We start from the raw sequence: 20,855 nt of genomic DNA on the forward strand, positions 1-20,855 counted from the left end.
GAAAATTCATATATATATATATATATATATATATATTTTTTTTTACAATTCAACTAGTCCAAAGCACAACCACAAAGAGAAAAGTTATCTGTTCTTTCAAAGCAAGAAAATAATTAAGAATAGAAGAGAGAGAAATTCAGCACTGTTAGGTATGTGTCCCACAAACAGTAGGACTTGAGCTCAACTTGAATAATGAAAGGGATTTTTGTGGAGAAGAGATACTCTGGGGATAAAAACAGAAGAACACAACAAGACTGAAGACCTGGAAAACGCAAAATGATACAGACTGAAGAGCTGACGAGGGTCCACTAGATTTACAAACTGGGGCTCGCTGACAAGAACCATGTTCCTGGAAGGGTAAGGAGCAGAAGCAGAGGACAGTAGGAGGTGGGGGACACACAGGGGGCAGGGCCTCCCTTCTCAAAAGCTAGATGAGTGGGCCAGTTAGCTTTTTGTTTGTCTGAACTATGGACAGGCTTCTAAAGTTGCAAAATGTTGCATTACTAGTGTGAGGCTGCTGGGTGTCAGTACATTACTGAGACTTGTCCCTGGCTGTGGTGGGTGGTTGAGGATGCCTGCTGTGTATTCTGTCCACACTCAGATTACTTCTGCCTTTGCCTTATGATGGGTCCTCATCAGTCATTCATCTGAGGTTTAGAGCTGGGGTTGGCAAACTCTAGCTCATGGGCTATATCCAACCCACTGTCTGTTTTTATACAAGTTTTACTGGAATACAGCCATGTTCATTTGTGTACTGTAAATAAATTCGTTTATGAACTGTTTATGGCTGCCTCTGCGGTAGAACTGACAGGAAAGTTGACCAAGACTGCGCAGCCATGAGCCTCAAATATTTGCTCTCTGGCTGGCCCCTTACAGAAGAGGTTTTAGCGCTAACCCAGAACTGTCCCTGCAACCATTCTTTTATCTCTGGGCAGAGGTGGGATCGCCCTCTATATAGTATGCAAGGGAGTTAGACTTCTCTCTTCAGAGGTGGCTGTTACCCCTACCTTCTCCTCTAACGATCATCAAGCCATGATTGAAACAGTCGGAACCGCCTTTGATCAGTAACAGAACACCTCAAGTTCTTGACAGAACATGCAAGTTAAGATTTTCTGCTGCATAATTTTTAGGGTAAGCTTGGTTGTAGGAGATTATTCTGAAGGAGAACTGTTTGATTAGATCTCAGCCTCGGGTCAGCAGTAAAGGACTAGGATAGACAAAGGACTGGCATGGTCTGGGCTCCTCAGAGATTTGCTCTCCGAGAGCGCACTTCAGTTCAGCCTCTTCTTCACTGCAGAGTCACCCTCGGGGATGGCGTCAACTCCATGACGCTGCAACTCAACTCCTAAGACCACCAATGGGAGAAATGTGCTTCACATCCCAGTGCTAGAAAAGGCTGTTTCTTTTGAACAAGCTTCACAGACACTGTGATCTTTTAATGGTTTTGTTTCCCTCTATGTTTTGATTATTAGAAAGCTCAGAACCAAAGTGCACAGACTTTAGAGCATGTGTTTTTGTGTGATAACTCCACATTTGGCTTAATTTAAACTGCTCGTATTTCCCCTTTCCTTCTCCTCTCTCAGATCTGACTGCACTGTATACCTACATACATACATATATTTACATATATATTTCAGTTAGCTGCTGCACATACGCTTTCTAAAATCCTGATAACCAATGTCACCCATTAATAACACATAGGAAAATATTTTATTGCAAAATTAAAGTGACATCATTGCCTATAGTAAATTTCTTGGAAATATCGTTGGTAGGCTTTAAATTAAGACACTTGTATGCTTAATTATAAAAACCTTTGCGATCATGTTTTAATAAAAACAATTTGTTAATGCTTATTAAATGCTTACTGTGTTCCAGGCACCGTGCCTTGCAACCCGACACATTCTTACCTAATCCTCACAGCAACCTAGCAGTAATAAGGTGCTGTTATGAGCCGTCTCGTAGAGCTGAGGATCCTACAGGTACAGAGGGCCAGGGAAGCACACGGTGAAGCTGGGACTAGAAGCTAAATTCCACACAGTGTGGTGCTGAAGCCCACGCTTCTAACTACTGCAAAAGGTGCTGACAAAATGACTGTGCTTCCGACTAAAACTAGCAAACACATGGGAAAAACACCCCTACACCCCAGTGTACACGGGAAAAAATAAATGACCACTGACGCTTAAGCCATAGATGAGGCTATTTCTGAGGGAATTACTGTGGACTCTGCACTGTGTTATGATGTTACTCCTAGTGGGAGGGTTAGACGGGAAAAGGAACATGGAAGAACTAGAAAGCATAAGCTCTGCCTCCAAGAATCTTCTAACTTAGCTGCACAGCACAGGGAATTTCCTGGTGGTCCAGTGGCCAGGACTCCACACTTTTCACATCGAGGGCACAGATTCAGTCCCTGGTTGGGGAATTAGGATCCCACAAGCTGAGATGGAGCCAAACTGCCCTCCCACCCCTCTGAAAAGAAAAGCTAGTTGAATAGTGAATAATGAAGTATTAATAAAACTTAGGATTTTAAAAATTCAAATAAGTAGTGGAAGAATGAAAAACTAAGCCAAATTTTAGAGGAGAGATAGAAATTTTAAATGGATTGTAATCATGGTAACTTCTCCAGGAGCACCTATACAGTTTTGGACAGCAATGAAATTAAACCAGTGCGGCACAAGGAAGTGCTCCCCACGTCGGGAGCAGAGATGACACATGTGGGAGAGCAGAGATGACACATGTGGGAGAGAAGGAGTGACCATGCTGTCATAATGATCAAGGGCAACCAGGTCATCAGAGCGCCCAGACCTGCTCACAAACCTCTGTGGGTTCTATCACCAGGAAGTCTAACATCAACTCCAGCTGGAGCGGGCCTTATGGCTGAACTAACCAACGTCCTACTTTACGAATCAGGACTGACTCCTGAGCCTCCAGAGTTGAGGGCCTTGGCCTTGGCCACAGGAGCCAGCAGCGGAGCGGGGACACTGCTCGTCCGCCTGCTGTGTCCTCTAGGCTGGGGCTCTGCTCACTCGCTGCCGCGGAGTCCCTGTCTCTGTAAGCAGCTGGGATGCGAGCAATGGATGGGAAGTATGGGGAAGAAAAGAAGCCACATAGTAATTTTCTCTTTATCTTAACTGTGTATTATCATTCAGTAGCAAAGTGCTTTATTTTCCTCTTCTAAAGCAAGAAAGATGCAAAGGGCAGTTTGTCATCAGAAAGAAAATTCTGCTTCTGACCAAGTGACGCTCTCTACCTCGGTTTTCATAGAGAAGTGACTACAGCACCAATTAAAAACATATTTCCAAAATAAATCTTCTGGTACAAAATCTAATTAAAAGCTTTCATTTCTGGTAACAAAACTTACAGTGTGCTATTTTAAAGTACAGTTTCACATACTTACTCTATCATAATGTTGTTCCAAAAATTCCGCACTGAGCAATTTATGTCTTGTAAGTAAATCCTAGAAAAAGAAAACATACTTTTTACAGTTGTTTGGCATTGAAGTTCTTTTAGAAAAGAGAATCTTAAAATTCCATGCCATTTGACCTGATAAAAACTGTTGTCAAAAATTACTACACTTAAAAATATTTGAGCATGAATTGTATTGAAAATGTTGATTCTATAAATAAATAAAATAAATAAAAGCATCAATAATTTGAAATTGTTAATGATTATGATTGTCACAGGTCTAACAGCTCTTAGATGGAAAAATTAAAAAGCAAATTTATAAGGCAATGGACATAAAAACTCAAAGAAAGGGAATCAAGAACTGAAATGAAATAAAAGTAAATGGTTGTGATAAAAAGCCCAACAGCATACTGCTCCTGGTAGAGAAAGAAGAAATGTCTTTTATTAGAAAAAGTACTGGCAGTTTCGTTTTTTCCTCAACATTCAATTTCATCTTGAATGCTATCTTTTTTCAGAGGTAGGATCTCTTTAAAAGCCCCATCATAAAATCATTAGCTCCAAAGTAAGCAGACTCATGCTGCAAACATATAAAACCAAAAGTTATGAATAGTAGAGTCCAATTCTGCATCTCTGTGAAATAGAGCTTATACCTGACCCCATGAATGTCCCTGGAAATCACTCAAGGGTCATTCATTCAGAAAACATCTCCTTATGTGCCAGATAAAGTTCTAGGTGCTGGGGCTACAAAGACAAAAAGAGGTGGCCCCTACTTTCAAGGACCTAGAAGTCAGCAATGAACTAGCTGTGGACGCACCAGGTGGGAAGAGAATGGAAACGGGACGGCAGAACAGCCCACTCGTCTTCAGTGAACTCAGGAGCACAATTCCTTTAGAGCTGCTGACCTGAAAGGTCAGTGTCAATAATCCCCTTTCTCTGAACCAACTTTCCTTCACTTGTTTTCTCTGCTGTTTAGGTTACAATGACTAGTGTTTCCTGAAGTATGTCCTGAGAAATGACCTAAGGAATGTTCCATGGTCAACAAAGGAGGAAAGGGCTGCAGCTTTGGTTCCCTCATGGAAACGAACCCCTCAGGTTTCAGACGGTTTTGGAGGGAGTTTTCCTGATGTCTGCTCGCTAGCATCCTGCACTGAAAGTCCTTCTCTGCACAGGCTTGCCCCTGGCCCAGTTACTTCCTATCTTCAGACCTTGACACACACACACCGCCTCCCTGGGGAACCCTTCCTGACTGGTCACCAGCACCGAAGCATGGTCACAGTTATGACCTGACATCTGTGGGATTATGTTCTTAACATTTCTCTCAGGGTAGGCTATAAATTCTATAAACACAAGGTCATGTCTATTTCTACTGATCTCTGAATTCCCAGCACCTATGCAGTAACCAGCACATAGTACGAGCTTAATTAATATTTAATAAATAAATGAATGAACCAACAGAATTCAGAAACATGTTTGGGAATACACCATATTAATCAATCTTTGAAGAACGTTTTTAGGCTTCTAACCCCACCCCAAAGATTTACAGGTGTTCAAACTGCTGGATAGGGTATGCACCCTATGCCTACGGAAGACCTACTCAATTTTCCCCAACTGTCCCTCTGGGATTAACCAGGCAAGAAGAGAAAACCTGGAGTGAGTAACTTCAAGAATCTGGGAAGAAATATGGGGAAGGAGGAGAAGGTGGGGCTAGAAGAATTTATATTATCTTAATATATTGTCCCATAGAGTCATATGTGAAGGAGAGAGGAACATGAGAACTTTAAGGCAATATATCAAAAATGCTTGTTAAATAGTGTCCTGCCTCTAACATGCTACTCTCAATGTAAAGTGCTATGTCTGTAACATGTGGTCTATGACAGCTCTCCCGAGTTAGGACCTCAAGGGCAGGGGCTTGTCTGGGCAGATCACTGCTAAACCAGAGTTCCCTGGTGGTCAAGTGGTCAGGACTTCGTGTTTCCACTGCAGGGGGCCCTGGTTTGATCCCTGGTCAAGGAGGTAAGATCTTGCAAGCCTCGCAGCATGGCCAAAAAAAAAAAAAAAAACCAAACTCCTGAAAACAAACAAATGAAAAAGATCACTGCTGATCCCCAGAACCTAAAGAACAGCACCCAACATGAGCAAGCCGTCAAGAGACTTGTGGAATGAACAACGAATAAGCAAATTTAAAGACTGCTGTGTCTGGATCCATGTAAGACTGAGTGTCTCATCTACTGTGTGGCGAAGTCTTTCTGGAGGAGCCAGTACAGGGCTAGGAACCAAGTGCTCACTGCTCTGCCACGATCTGACCAAAGAGAAAGGAGGCGTCTCAGAGGCAACGGCTCTCCACTGGGGTTGGATTCTCGGGTACAGGGAGGCAGACAGTATTTCTCTGAAAAGCAAAGATCCTGAACGTGCAGTACAAGCGTTTTTCTTTTTGGTGTGAGCAAGGTGACTGTTTATCTTGAGAGCTGTATTTCCAGTAGGAGCAAGAGGCTCACAGTTGGGCCACACACAGCAAGGGGGAACGTCCAGTACCCCCTCATCAGAGATTCTACCTGTTACCATTCAGTTTAGACAGACCAGGAGGCTCAGGAAACCACTGCCAGCCTAGGGATCACATCTCCGGGGCCTTGGGGGAGGAGAGAGACTGGAAAGGGGTTGCTGAGACTGCTCAAGCAGGAGCCTGACGCCAGTGCATCCGGGGAGGGAAGTCCTTCCTAATAAAAGCCAGGCCAGGGCCTGGAGCAGACAGTAAAACACTAGGAGGGAAGGTGTAATTCTTGAGAGCCGGCACAGAGGAAAAAGGCTGATACTAAGCTGGGAAAAGACGAGGTGGGGACTTGGGCAGAGCGTCTCTCTCCTGAACAACAGGAAAAAACCCTACCCTCGGAACTACAGCTAAGAGCTTGGCAAGCTCAAACCAGGCTGTGGGCTGTGTGTGGAGATGAGGCAGGGTGGGCACAGAGACCGATAGAATAGAAAACAAAGGGAAGGGGTCACGTAGTCGAAATCTGGAGAGCGACTGGCAGAGATGACAGGGTGCACGTAGTCCAGATCAGCAGAGTGGCCGGCTCAGCCAGCAGGGGCCACAAAAGAACACGAGGTCTGACTTCCCAACCTATCTAAATTCCCATATGGCCAAGCCCTGGCATGATCCGGAGACAGGTCAGAGGTCATCTCCCAAGTCCAGCAGATGGAGCAGCCAACTTTCAGGGTGGACTGAATTAAAAACACTCCTACAAGTTATGTGAATTTTGGCTCCCAAAGGTCATGTGACAAAGATGGCCCTGGAATTCCTGAAGAAATGCTGCTAACCCAGGGGGCTCATTTTCACAGAGCCTCGGCAAGCCATCTGGCCCAATGTTGTACTTGATGACTGTCTATGTCCGAAGACAAGAGATTCAATTCTTCCAACTGTGTGGTTCACCTTTGGAGCTCCAAAAGTTAGAAAGTTCCTCCTGTGCTAGAGTTAAAACCTAACCTAACCCCAGAAATCTGTCAAGAGTCACAAAACTAGGTGGAATCCATTTCCTTGAGGATCCACTTTAAATATAAGCAGTGCTCTCGTGGCAAGTCCCTACCGAGTCTTCTCTTCTCCAGGCTAAGTATGTCCAGTTCCTTTAACCACACCTCAAATGACAGGTTCTGAGTCCCCCTCACCATCTACTGTCTTCCGAAAGTCATCTATTTTGTCTATGTACCTCTTAAAGTACAGTGCCTGGACCATGTGTGCTATTGCTATCTTACAAGCTTATAGCGGGGCGAGATCAGCAGCAACTCCTTAGGTCACACATTATGTAGCCACAGGTAGCTTTGGGGCAGCATCATCATACTGTTTAATTTTACTGAACTTACACAGAATTTTGTTTTCTCAGGGTCAGCTCTCCAGTCAGACTGTCTGGGTTCAAATTCTGGCTTCCCCATTTATTGTCCGACTTCATCCAACATTTTTCTAGGTTTCCATTTCCTCATGTGTAAAGAAGATAATAACAATACCTCCTTCACAGGGTAGTTTGAATATGATATGAAGTCACCTACATTTTAGTCATTATTACACTGTGTATTGACTATATTTAGTATTACCTCCTATTATCATGCCTTATTCTCACATCTCATATTTACAAAGCTGGGTCCTCAGGTGGAAGACCTCAGCTTTTGTGGGTTTTTTAATACTTGAAAAATTTTTTAATTGGAGGATAATTGCTTTACAATGTTGTGTTGAAGACCTCAGTTTATCTGTATTTAACTTCAACCCGTTATATATTCTGGCCTCTCTGGATTTTTATGAAGCCTTATTTCAGGATCTATCTGCTTTCTATTCCTTTGTGGCATACATTTGTTGCCACCTTTTATCTGAGTCTTTAATAACAATCTTCGGCTGTGCTAAGTGAAGACAAATCCACTAAAAATTTCTCTCCAGGATGGTGGCCATCCATTTTCTGGCACCTTATGGATATGGTGTTCAATTAATTATGAATTGCTAACCTGAAACTCCATCCAGCTCCGAGTTTTTCATTGTTTTACAGGTCTGTTTTAACAGACATTCAACATCTAATGTGTAAAGGAGTAATTCTAACAGCTACCGTTCTCTGCGCATAGACTACTGAGGACACAATAACCTGGACATACTCGTACTGTCACCTACATTCTGACAGATGGAAAGACAGGTTAAATCAGTCTCAGAGCAGGGAGCCGACTCCAGGCAGCCATGCCCCTCGCCCCCTGATCTACACGTGTCTATGAGATTAGTATGACTGAACTTACTCTTAGTGAATCCATGCTGGCTGTGAGTACACGGTTTCCTTTCCAAAATGCTCAGAAACCATCTCTTTAGCAGTAGTATTTTCTAGAACCTTACACAGGTATAATATCAAGCTCCAAGCTCCACCAGCCTCTCTGGGGAGTCTACTTTCTTTTACTCTGGAAAATGGGAAATATATTTGTTGGCCTTCTGATACCCCTCCCTGTCTCCTTAATTCCTCTTTAAAAAAAATCATGAACAAATAACTGGCCACCGATTTACTGTCTCAGTATCCCATTCATTCAAGCTCTGAACTGCAGACATATTTCGAGCAGGTAGTTTTAATTTTCCTTTAAGACTCAGCACCTGCTCCTCCTTGTTCAGGGTTATGGATGAGCTGCATTTGTTTGAAAGTTTGTGTGTGTGTGAAGTGCATTTTCTGGGAAGGTAGCTCTGGTCATTCTCAAAGGAGAGCATGAACCAAGGATCTATTTTTTTCCATTATAAAAGTGTCCTCTGCCAAGAGGCCACCAGCAAACCGAAGAGGAGCAACCTCCTTCCCTTATCAGCACCTCTGGCATGGAGGTCAGACCAGCCCTGCCCTGACCAGACTTAAGGAAGGGTGGGGAGGGAGCTTCAGTCTGTTTGACAGGCCTGTGCCTCTCCTGAAACATCTTCGTTCTGGGCCCTACTTCCTCTTGCTTCTTGGCGGGCTCTCCCCCTTCTATCAGGAGTAGCTGAGACACAGGAGCCAAGCCCATCCTCACTACTCTAGAGCCCTCTCCTCTAGAGCTCACCCTGAGAATCCTAGCAGGTCTCTCAAGTTTCCCTTCTTCAGGCAGAGACCACCTGCCTGACTCCGCTCAGTCTCTCCGTCTCTGGCCAGGACCCAGCAGGGGTGCTTTACCCACAGTGATTCCATCACCACCATTTTTCTTCTTGGTGACAATTTCATTCAAAGAGGTAATCCTAACTGAGATGGGATTATCAGCAAGGCCAATCAGACCTTCAGAGACTGGGACTCACGTTTCTGGCAGAGTGAGCAGGTCACTCACCTCAGCTGTGCCACCTGTGCTAGGAGCACGTCCCTGGCGTCCTCTCTGTCAGGCGGTCCAGCTGAACTCTCCCAGCCCACTGCTGCTCCTCTCCTCTGCCCTCGCCCTCCTCCTCCCAGGGTCCTGCGCTCGGGCTTCCGGCCTGCTTCCCACACAGGAGCATCCCTTCCTGACACCTGGTGCAGCTGCACCTCCCTCCTAAGAGGTCTGCTGCTTCTGAATGGGTTGTCCCCTTCCATCAGTATGTCCCAAGCATGAGTCCCAACCCACCAGTGCAGTGATAGCTAAGATGTCATGTTTACCACTCCACGTTATAATCTCAAAGTCATTTCATTCTGCTTTGTACATGTGTGTGTGCTCAGTTGATCAACTGTGTCTGACTTTTTGCAACCCCATGGACTGTAGCCTGCCAGGCTCCTCTGTCCATGGGATTTTACAGGCAAGAATACTGGAGTGCCATTTCTTCCTCCAGGGGATCTTCCCGACCCAGGGATCGAACAGGCATCTCCTGCATTGGCAGGTGGATTCTTTACCAGTAAACCAACTGGGAAGCCCTTGCTTTGTACATTAACATATAAATAACTGAGGTCGTTCGTACCTAAGGTTTCTGACATCTTTAATAAGCCCTAGGCACCTTTCACATTATTACCTTATTCTCATTCAATGTGAAACCCCAGGCTTTCACCCTATTTTAAGGGTGTTCATTCTACTGGAGGAACACATTTTATTCAAAGACCAAGGCACGTGCTCATCGTCTAAATGGGTCTTTACACATAAAACTGAACCTTCACAATAATAGTGGCCACTTCTCACTGTAACAGTGTTTATGGTTTGTAAGCACAGTAGTCTATGTTAGACTATTAAATTCTGAATATATTGAAATTACAGTTCTAAATACTCACTTATGAGGTCAGACATTGTATATAAGGGAATGTTAACATATCACACAGAGGATGAGATAGTTAGATGACATCACTGACTCAAGGGACATGAGTCTGCGCAAACCTGGGAGACAGATAAGGGCGGGAAGCCTGGTGTGCTGCAGTTCATCCGGTCACGAAGAGTTGGGCACGACTTAGTGACTGAACAACAGCACATAAAGGCTTGCTCTTACTGTAAAAAGCACTAATAAACATTACTGCTTTATTCACATACTTTAAACAGCACAGAACCTTGCAATTCAAAACAAATGTGCATGCCGTACACTGATGCCATATCACGTGTCTTTAATTTATACAAACACACAAAAGGGGCTAAGGCAGGCAGGGGAGGGAGGGACGCCGCTGGTGATTCTGCACCCTCTCCACCCTGAGTTTAATAAGCAGTTCGGGCCTGAGCATGAGACGGGAGAGAGCAGCTCACTGTGCCCTTGGGCCTGTTCACAACAGGGTGATCTGTCCCGGAGGTGGTTCTAGTATTTAAAGGTATGTGCATTCCAAACTGATATGGCCCTGAATGGAAGCCAACTACTCTGTCTGACGCTTAACCAAAGAAACTGCTACACTGTGTTTCAACACAGGAGACAAATCTGATTTTCACATATACTGTATACCTATATACTGTATTTGATGGGGAATTTAACAGAAAAGTGTACCTTTGACCATACAGGACTTATGCCTTTTAGACAGACTTCAGAGTCTTAACTTTTCCAACCTATTAAAGCTGTGACTCTACTGCACATACCTGAGTCACAAACACACATATAAAATACATGTTTTCCCACTAGAGGGCAGCCGTGTGTAGATTTGGAGGGTACAAAAAGTTTAAGCAAAGAACAGCACACCTGTTAATCTCACTTGTACATATATTTAGAATTCTATAGTTTTTGTTACCTTGAATGTGGCAAATGCATCTGAAGCTATGTCAAATGTTGACATTTCGACATATCTGAAGAAATCATAAAACTGTTCCGACCACAAAATGATTTTTGCAAGTGGTTCATGTCTGATGCATTCTCTTAACATTATTCCACAATTTAGGGCTATTTCTGGAGATTCATACCTGCAAAAAGAAAAGACAATCATGACTGCTTTTCCCACCCATCACTGTTCTTTTAAAACTCCCAACAGTTCCGATTTTTAGAACAGGAAGTTTCACACATGTTCTAACTAAGTGACAGAAAAGGTTACAAGATGCATCTCTCTCAGTGGAGAATATGTGCTCAGTCTAGAGGGCACACATGTGTCATTGGGTGGTGACCACTTCACCATAAAGAAAAGTAACAGCTTTGACAGTGAGTATGAGGGTAAAAGCTCATTCCTTCAGTTAAAAGACTTGAAGGGAGGTATTCAGGGTCACACCTCCAAAGAGGGTTTAATTCACCTGAGGTGCTCTCAACACTTCAGAAAAACCAAACACTGAATCAAAAAACAATAGGAAACATGAGTTTCCTAAATTCACAGGATCTAAATAGGTCTGTCAAATTATACAGCACTTAGACTTCATTGTTTCAGTTTAATACTCAAAAGAGTACTCCCAAGACTGCTGGCAACACACAAACGCTAGAGCTGAAAGCCTGGTCTTGAGGATGTCACCGAGCGTGCTGAGTGCTCCCAGGTGGACACAGGGGACGCAGGGGCTCCGGGTACCCCTCCTCAGCTCTCCACACAGACCTCCTCCACTCCATCTCAAGGTCGCTCGCCTCTTCCCTCCCCACCATCGGAAAGAGAGCCTCATTCTCCTCTCGACATAGCAGCCTTCTCCATCCTGATGTGCACCAAACCTCCCGGACTGGACTCTGTCTGCCGTCTGCGCACACACATCACCCTGTCAGTCCACTTCCTCTCGCACTTGCACACTCAGGCTGCATCTCCTTCCCCACTCACAGTCGCCTTTAGTTTCCTGCCATTGAATCCAAAGACCTCTCGGCTAAAACAAATGATCTTCTAACACAAATTCTGGACAATGCAGACCTTTGCATCTCTTTCTTTAAAAAATGAAAGTAAGGCTCCCAGTTCTCCTTTCTACCTCCTCTGTTCTTATTTCTTGCCTGGTTGAAGTCTTTCTTCCATTGCTCTGATCCCTAAGATCTTACAGTTCCCACCATGGCTCCTAAACTGCCCCAGCCCAGACCCACCCTGAACTGTAGTAAGGTATTTTCTGTTGCTTTTGGACAATTCCATAAACTTGATGTGTCTAATACAGTATCACTATTTTGCTTCAGATATCCTGGTCTAAAACAGATCTTACAGAACTTTCTTTGATAACGGAAATGTTCTCTATCTTTGACATTTGGCTACTATGACTGAGGGACTGAATTTTAAATGTCATTTAAATTTAAAATTAATAATTACATGCTGTTAGTAAGAACAGTATTGAATAGCACAGTTCTGAACATTCCCCTCTTTGTCTACTTCCAATCTTCCCATCTTCAACGTCATCAGTCCTTTCTAATGCTCCTCTGCAATATTTCAGTTTCATTTTCTTGTATCCAGTGCTACATGAAGTCACGCCTGGTCACCTGAGTGCCCCTAAGCAGTGTCTTTGTTCAAACTCTGTCCTAACAAATCTATCTGACACATAAGTGTATCAGTAGCCCTTTCCAATTTAGGAGCTTAAAATGATTCTTCTTGCTAATTAAATAGACAACACATCCAGGCTTCCCCACATCATAGCAATGCCTCCGGTACAACGCCATCTCCCACTACGCCATAAAACCTTCCGATTCTCTCCTTACTGTTGTCAGTCACTGCGTTCATTCCTGCCCCTGTTCTTACTATTTTTTCTGTCTATGCAAATCTGAAACTATCTGGAACCTCAATCCTAAGTCCATCTCTGTTACCAAGTGTTGCCTTATTGACTAAAGCCACATTTTACCCCCCCGAAAACCTCTGGGAGTGTTATCCGGTAGGACTATCCTCCTATTGTACATATGTTCATCACACACCCTCAACACCACCAAAACCACATTCCTCTGTGTCACTGGCGGCATGGCAGCTAGAATGGTGACAGGCTCTGAGGTGACTAAAATGTCTGCTCACAAAATGGCTGACCACAGAGTTTCCTCTCTGCTGCTCTGAAACAGGCAGGAGACCAGAAAGACAAGGGTAAGACAATTTGGTACAACAAGTCGGGCAGGTTCTGATGGCAGTTTGTCAAGCTGGCCTTAAATGATTAAACCATAAACCACTGAGTACAAGGCAAACAGTTATGCGGTACAACCTGTTAGCGCTAGGCAGGAGAGCACATTAACATTTAAATCGCCAGTGAAAGAATGACTGCCTCCGGATGCAGGCTAACACAAGTAACACGGTTTTTCCCAAAAGCACACTGATACCGGCAGCGTCACTCCTCAGAATGTCTAACATCAGAATGCCTGTAGCCTGAGTGGATAATCACATTGTGTTGAAACAGTCTGAACTAATTAATCAACAACTGCAGAAAAATTTCTTCTTCTGTTTTTTTTTCCTTTTTGGCTGTGCTGCATGGTTTTCAGGATCTTAGTTCCCTGACCAGGGACTGAACCTGGGCCCTCAGCAGTAAGTGCTGAGTTCTAACCACTGGACCTCCATGGAGTTTCTGAAAAACAGAAAAATCACAGGGCCCTGGAAGAAATGCCTGTTTCTAGGTCTGAGGAAGAAACCCATATAAAATGAGCATTGGATGTTTTGTGCAAGACAGCAAGGAAGCTATCAAAGATTAAGGGGGTCTTGCCAAGAGGGCACAGGAGCCAATTTGAAAGAGTGCCCAACAGCCCAAGATGGGGCAATCTGGACATAAAAACATGGTCATAATGACTGAAAAGGTTTGAGACACATCAAACATATTTTAAGATCTGATTAAACTTCAGGTTTGATGCTTAAATGCATAATGATGCTTAAAACAATAACATTGCTCACTTAAGAAAGTGGCCATCAACCGATTATACTAAAAAATGATAATGTAGAAAAGAGTCAAGCATCTATTCTGTCTTTCCTACAGAAGTCATGAAACACTTGATATATGGAGAAGGAATAAGAAAATTAGGAAATCACCATTTTGAACCTAGACAACAGAGTACATCATGAGAAATGCCGGGCTGGATGAAGCACCAGCTGGAATCAAGACTGCCGGGAGAAATATCAATAACCTCAGTTATGCAGATGACACCACCCTTATGGCAGAGAGTTGAAGAAGAACTAAAGAGCCTCTTGATGAAAGTGAAAGAGGAGAGTGAAAAAGTTGGCTTAAAGCTCAACAATCAGAAAACTAAGATCATGGCATCCGGTCCCATCACTTCATGGCAAATAGATGGGGAAATAGTGGAAACAGTGGCTGACTTTATTTTTTTAGGCTCCAAAATCACTGCAGATGGTGAATGCAGCCATGAAATTAAAAGACGCTTACTCCTTGGAAGAAAAGTTATGACCAACCTAGACAGCATATTAAAAAGCAGAGACATTACTTTGCCAACAAAGGTCTGTCTAGTCTAGGCTATGGTTTTTCCAGTAGTCATGTATGGATGTGACAGCTCGACTATAAAGAAAGCTGAGTGCCAAAGAATTCATGCTTTTGAACTGTGGTGTTGAAGAAGACTCTTGAGAGTTCCTTGAACTGTAAGGAGATCCAACCTGTCCATCCTAAAGGAAGTCAGTCCTTGATATTGATTGGAAGGACTGATGTTGAAGCTGAAACTCCAACACTTTGGCCACCTGATGCGAAGAGCTGACTCACTTGAAAAGACCCTAATGCTGGGAAAGATTGAGGGCAGGAGGAGAAGGGGACGACAGAAGATGAGATGGTTGGATGGCATCACCGACTCAATGGAAATGAGTTTGAGTAAACTCCAGGAGTTGGTGATGGACAGGGAGGCCTGGTGTGCTGCAGTTCATGGGGTCACAAAGAGTCAGACACAACTGAGCGACTGAACTGAAATGAATGATCCTAAATGAATAGTAAAACCATTAGGTACAGGGTTGATGGAGAACTTTACAATGGGCAGGCTGACATCATCTGTATCCACTGATCAATCTAACATCACCAGAAGAAGGACAACCAGCACTGCTCAACAGAAGCACACAGTCCCATCCATGAAGAATTCCTGTTCCCACTCCCTCAACTGAGGCTGAATCTAACCAAATGCAAAAAAATAGAGGATAGAGGAACATGGTTATTTGTGAAACCACAGCATGCAAATACAAAACATGAGATTTTTCTACAAAACACATGGCCCAGTTGCTTCAACAAATAATAGTATTAAAAGAAGAGGGCAGGAACTATTATAGATTAAAAGCGAGTTAAGAGTCATTTCAACCAAATTAAGTTTGTGGACCATGCTTGAAGACTGATTCAAACAACCTGAAAAATGACATTTTTGGTGGAAATCAAGGAAATCTAAACACTGACTGGGTATTATATTATGCTTAGGTTTTTAAGTGATATTATGATTATGACACGGAAGTGACGTTGTACGTGAGGAGGAAAAACAGGAGGCAAGAAATAGACGAAACAGGAATGTTAATAATTTGTTAAATATCAACAATATGTTAATAATTGCTGAAGCTTGGTCATGGCTAGGAAAGGGCTTGCTATATTATCCCCCAGTTTATGTATATTTTCCACAATAAAAACTAAAAGGGGTGGAGTGAAGTCCCAACACCAGTGGCTTCTCCATGCTGCTTCTCATCACCTCCCTAAGATGAGGTTTCTGCTCTGGCCAGCTCAGTTGAGGATCTTTAAACCTTTCTTTAAATAGTGCCTCAAAAGTGTTACATGACATTCAGCAATGTTCCTATCATACCTCTGGTCACAGTAAATCCAGGCAGAGCTAACTAATTCACAGATTTTAATAACCACTGCTTTCTATGGAAAAAGGAATATTGGCTTTAAAAATACACACAGGCATCCGGAAGCTGCTCCAAGAACACCAAAATTTCAGACTACTCACTACATGTTCATACAGGCAGCTCTGGATTGATACAACAAAATACTGGATGCCAAAAATTCCGTACAGCATCATCTGAAGAAGCAACATAGATAGTTAGAACTAGAAAGAAGGAAATGGAATGCTGGCATCCAACACAGGCACTGACGCATGCTCTGTCTAAACAAGTCTGAACTTGGAGGAAGTGTTAAACCAGAGAGATATGAATCAGAGTGAGGCAAGCTATAAGGCTGAGGTAGGAAAGCAAGCTGATTCACGCCAACAGTCATGCCAATAAAACGCTTGCCCACCAATTTAACAGAACCCTGCCACTGCACACGTACCCAGAGCTGGCAAACAACCCTGGTGTGAAACAACAGGAGGCTACCTTGCCAATCAGTGATGAGGGAGAGGAGGATTAAAAAAAAAAAGTTTCAATTTTAAGGCTTTTTTTGGTTTTTTATTTTTGGAAACTGACATCTATCCAAAGATAAATGACTACTCAGTTCAGCAGTAATGCCAGGAAGATGCACTGTGGATTACCAAACTAAGTGGGTTAGTGGGTGGACACACACAGGTGTAAAGCAATGGAAGTACATCATAAACACGTACTTTGTTGTTGCTGACTGAACAAGGCCAAGTGCAACAGCATCCACGCTCCATTTACTAGGCAGCCCTTACTGTCATACAGCATGCGTGTACGTCCAAAGAAGAGGTCTTTAAGTATATGGTAACTTATTTAGCTGCTATTTCATACAATTAAGGTTTTTACATCTTAGAGAACAGAAAAAAGACCACAGAGGACTTATTTTTTTCTTGAGGTTTGAGATTTTAAGGCTCATAAGTCACTAACTTTAAAATCCCCTGGGCATCTTCAAATTCTGTTTAGCTCACAGGTTGAATTTTAAGGGGGGAAATGTAATCAAGAACTACCGGAAAAGGAGTTGATGGAACTACAGAGAAAATGCTTTCCCACATTCACCATCCTGCTTTTGCCCACAATCATCTTTCCCTTTTTATTTTTCAAGTAAAAAATATCAATTTTATTATATTATACATACCCTTTCAACAACATGAACAAAATATTCTGCTGGGTGCAGATGTATTCAACAGTAGGAGTTCTTGTACCAATTTGTCTTCTGAGAATGTTGTTGAAAATTTGAGCCACGTCTTTCTTGCCCTATTAGGGAGACAAAAATAGCAAAATGCCTGACTAAATACCCAATGCCCATCCACACTCCCAGATAAATGCAAATCAAGGTACTGACTGAACACCCAATGCCTGTCCCCACTCCCAGATAAACTTAAATCAAGCTACAGACTAAATACCCAACGCCCGTCCATGCTCCCAGATAAACTCAAATCAAGGTACTGACTAAACACCCAATGCCTGTCCACATTCCCAGATAAACTCAAATAAAGATACTGACTAAATACTCAATGCCTGTCCACGCTCCCAGATAAATTCAAATCATGGTACTGACTAAATACCCAATGCCCTCCACGCTGCCAAACAGAACTCAAATCAAGGTACTGACTAAATACCCAATGACCGTTCACGATCCCAAATAAACTCAAATCAAGGTACTGACTAAACACCCAATGCCCTCCACGCTCCCAAACAGAACTCAAATCAAGGTAGTGACTAAAGACGCAGAGACCGTTCACGATCCCAAATAAACTCAAATCAAGTTACTGACTAAATACCCAAACGCCCATCCACATTGCCAGATAAACTCAAATCAACATACTGATTAAATACCCAATGCCCATCCACCCTCCCAAATAAACTCAAATCATGGGTCTGTGTATTTATAATTAGGACTGAGTATCTGACTTTAAAACATTCATAGACACTGAATTTTATTTTTTCCTTTATATTTCCAAGTTCTAGTAGTGAAATATTTTTGACATGAATAATGTGCTGACAAAGTGAAATCTCAACTACACATAATTTTCAGTGATTTCTAATTCTCAGAATGATGCTGACTCAGGTATGAAAAACAAAACCTTGCTATATGCTTACATTGTTCAGGGATCTGATTCCCATCCAAAGGGAGCAAGCAGCTTCAAATAGGATGCTCGTATTAAAAACAATACATGCAGCTTCCTTTTAACAGTGATGGAAGGAGGAGAAATTGTATTCTGCTATTATAATAAAAATGAAAGAATTCTGTAAGAAGTTGAGCTTTAATGGCATGTAGACATAGCCTGCTATTTTTTTTTTGGCGGGGGGGGGGGGGGGGGGTGGGCAGCACAGCTTGTGGCTTGCAGGATCTTACCTCCCTGACCAGGGACTGAACCGAGCTCTTTATAGTGAAAGTGCAGAGTCCTAACTACTGGACCACCAGGGAATTCCCCATCTCCTCCTATTAAACAAAGTCTACTTGGGAAAAATTTTATATCGATTAACAGTTAAGGTACTAAGTATCACATGACTCAATAGTTCAGAGTTCCACCACTGTACTTTGCTAAACAAAATAGGTGGTTGTTAACTTCATATAGTGAAACTGTCTTGATAAGAAAGCTGCACAAGGAAGTAACAAATGAAGAAGTGAGTTTCAGAATAGTCACTTGTTACAAGGCTGACAAGTCTGCAGGGGAGTGAGGGAAACATTAAAGCTTTCCAGCACTGAGATCATCCTGGGGTCTGTGCTAGGTTAGGGGTAGTAACCGCAATCTTGAAAACCAGTCTTAAGGGCAAACATTTCTTTTAAATTTATGTCTCTAAAATCCCAAATGAATATTAAGATCAGGATCCAGGCTGGGGAGTAGGTTGGGCAGACAAAGGAGGAGGAACTGGATGGTCCCAACGCATCCCCACCTTTGCTGTGGAAATAAAAATTGTTGCTGGAATTTGACACTCTATGAAAAATATATGAAATCAGCTACGTAAATGAAAATATCATAGTTCTGTTCTTTCTTTTTGGTAAAGAGTTTTTTGATGTGGTCCATTAAAGAAACTTTGGGTTTGTTACATTATTGCTTCTGTTTTATGTTTTGGTTTTTTGGCCGCCAGGCATGTAAGAGATCTTAGCTCCCTAACCAGGGATTGAACCCACAGCCCCTGCATTGCAAGGCAAAGCCTTAACCACTGAACCACCAGGGAAGTTCTTCTGTCTGTTCTAAAAGATAGAAATAAATTTTGTCCTCTTTTAATTAGTACACTCAAGTAACCTAAGAACCACACTTTCTTCAACCTTCTCCAAAACTGAATGTGGCTATATGTGCATGCTAAGTCACTTCAGTAATGTCTGACTCTTTGCAACCCTATGGACTGTAGCCCACCAGGCTCCTCTGTCCTTGGGATTCTCCAGGCCAAGAATACTGGAACAGGTTGCCATGCCCTCCTCCAGGGGATCTTCTGACACAGGGATCAAACCCACTCCTCTTATGTCTCCTGCATTGGCAGACAGGTTCTTTACCATTAGTGCCACCTGGGAAGCCTGAACCTGGTTATAGATGTCTGTCATTTTCTCCCCTGGTTTTCCAAGTACCTAAACAGACAAAGGTCCATCTAGTCAAAGCTATCGTTTTTCCAGTAGTCATGTATAGATGTGAGAGTTGGACTAAAAAGAAAGCTGAGTGCTGAAGAATTGATGCTTTTGAACTGTGGTGTTGCAAAAGACTCTTGAGAGTCCCTTGAGCTGCAAAGAGATCCAACCAGTTCATCCTAAAGGAAATCAATTCTGACTATTCATTGGAAGGACTAATGCTGTAGCTGAAGCTTCAATACTTTGGCCACCTGATTTGAAGAACTGACTCATTTGAAAAGACCCTGATGCTGGGAAAGATTGAAGGCAGGAGGAGAAGGGGACAATAGAGGATGAGATGGCTGGATGGCATCACCGACTCAATGGAAGTGAGTGTGAGTAAACTTGGGGAGTTGGTGATGGACCGGGAGGCCTGGTGTCCTGCAGTCCACAGGGTCACAAAGAGTTGGACACGACTGAGCAACTGAACTGAACGGGCACAGACATCCAACCCCTCAGGATGATAAATACTGGGGTTTAAACAAAGCACACCCGTAACAGAGCATCAAAGAGTGGACTGCTCATGACCATGCCAGAGCCCTTCATTATATGCTTCTCAGACGAGTTTTCTCAAGACTGTTATCAAGGGCCATTCTTCTCACTAATAAATACACTAAATATCTAGCATGGCCTGATTTGGCTGTATAGACTTGGGCAACAATATCAAGTGCTGACCAGGGATGAGCAGGAAATATAAACGAGTGCAGCAGGCCTGCAGTAGAAAAGCAAGCTGCGCCGTCTGAGGCATGCCCGAGTACGGATGCCCATGTCACAGGCTGAGGGGCCATGCAGGGCTACAGGCCCCATGCTGCCAGATTTTTCAAGGGAAGCCAGAAATTCCAAATTGTGTATAAAATCTCCTGCTGTTTTAATGGTATCCTAATTTAAATATTTAAAAGCAGTGCCATGCAAACAAAACATACATAATCTCTACTATAATGAGTTTTCAGCAGGTTAAAGCAACAAATAAACAAAAAAACTAGATGTTCTCTAAGATCTTATCTGGGGATTCCTGGGTGGCGCTAGTGATGAAGAACCCACCTGCCAACGCAGGAGGTGTTTAAGAGACCCAGATTCGATCCCTGGGTAGGGAAGATCCTTGGAGGAGCGCATGGCAACCCATTCCAGTATTCTTGCCTAGAGAGCCCCATGGACAGAGGAGCCTGGAGGCGCACGGTCCACAGGGTAGCAGAGTCAGACACAACTGAAGCAACTTAGCATGCACGCAAGATCTTATCTACCTCAAAAATTCTAACATTCTATGGTCTTCTTTAGATTATTTATTG

The 20,855-nt window shown here is 43.1% G+C and overlaps 1 protein-coding gene across 1 annotated transcript in view; it reads right to left on the reverse strand.

Moving 5' to 3' along the window:
* The window catches only part of CAB39 (calcium binding protein 39), a 92,819-nt gene that overhangs the window by 7,655 nt on the left and 64,309 nt on the right, over positions 1 to 20,855 (reverse strand). Inside the window, exons 4-6 of the mRNA XM_061148535.1 lie at positions 17,098 to 17,216; positions 11,028 to 11,196; positions 3,395 to 3,454 (exon numbers count right to left, since the gene is read on the reverse strand). Coding sequence (XP_061004518.1) covers positions 3,395 to 3,454; positions 11,028 to 11,196; positions 17,098 to 17,216 — 348 coding nt within the window. The remainder of the gene's footprint in view (positions 1 to 3,394; positions 3,455 to 11,027; positions 11,197 to 17,097; positions 17,217 to 20,855) is intronic.

Source organism: Dama dama, chromosome 8 (assembly GCF_033118175.1).
Source record: "Dama dama isolate Ldn47 chromosome 8, ASM3311817v1, whole genome shotgun sequence".
Classification (NCBI taxonomy): domain Eukaryota; kingdom Metazoa; phylum Chordata; class Mammalia; order Artiodactyla; family Cervidae; genus Dama; species Dama dama.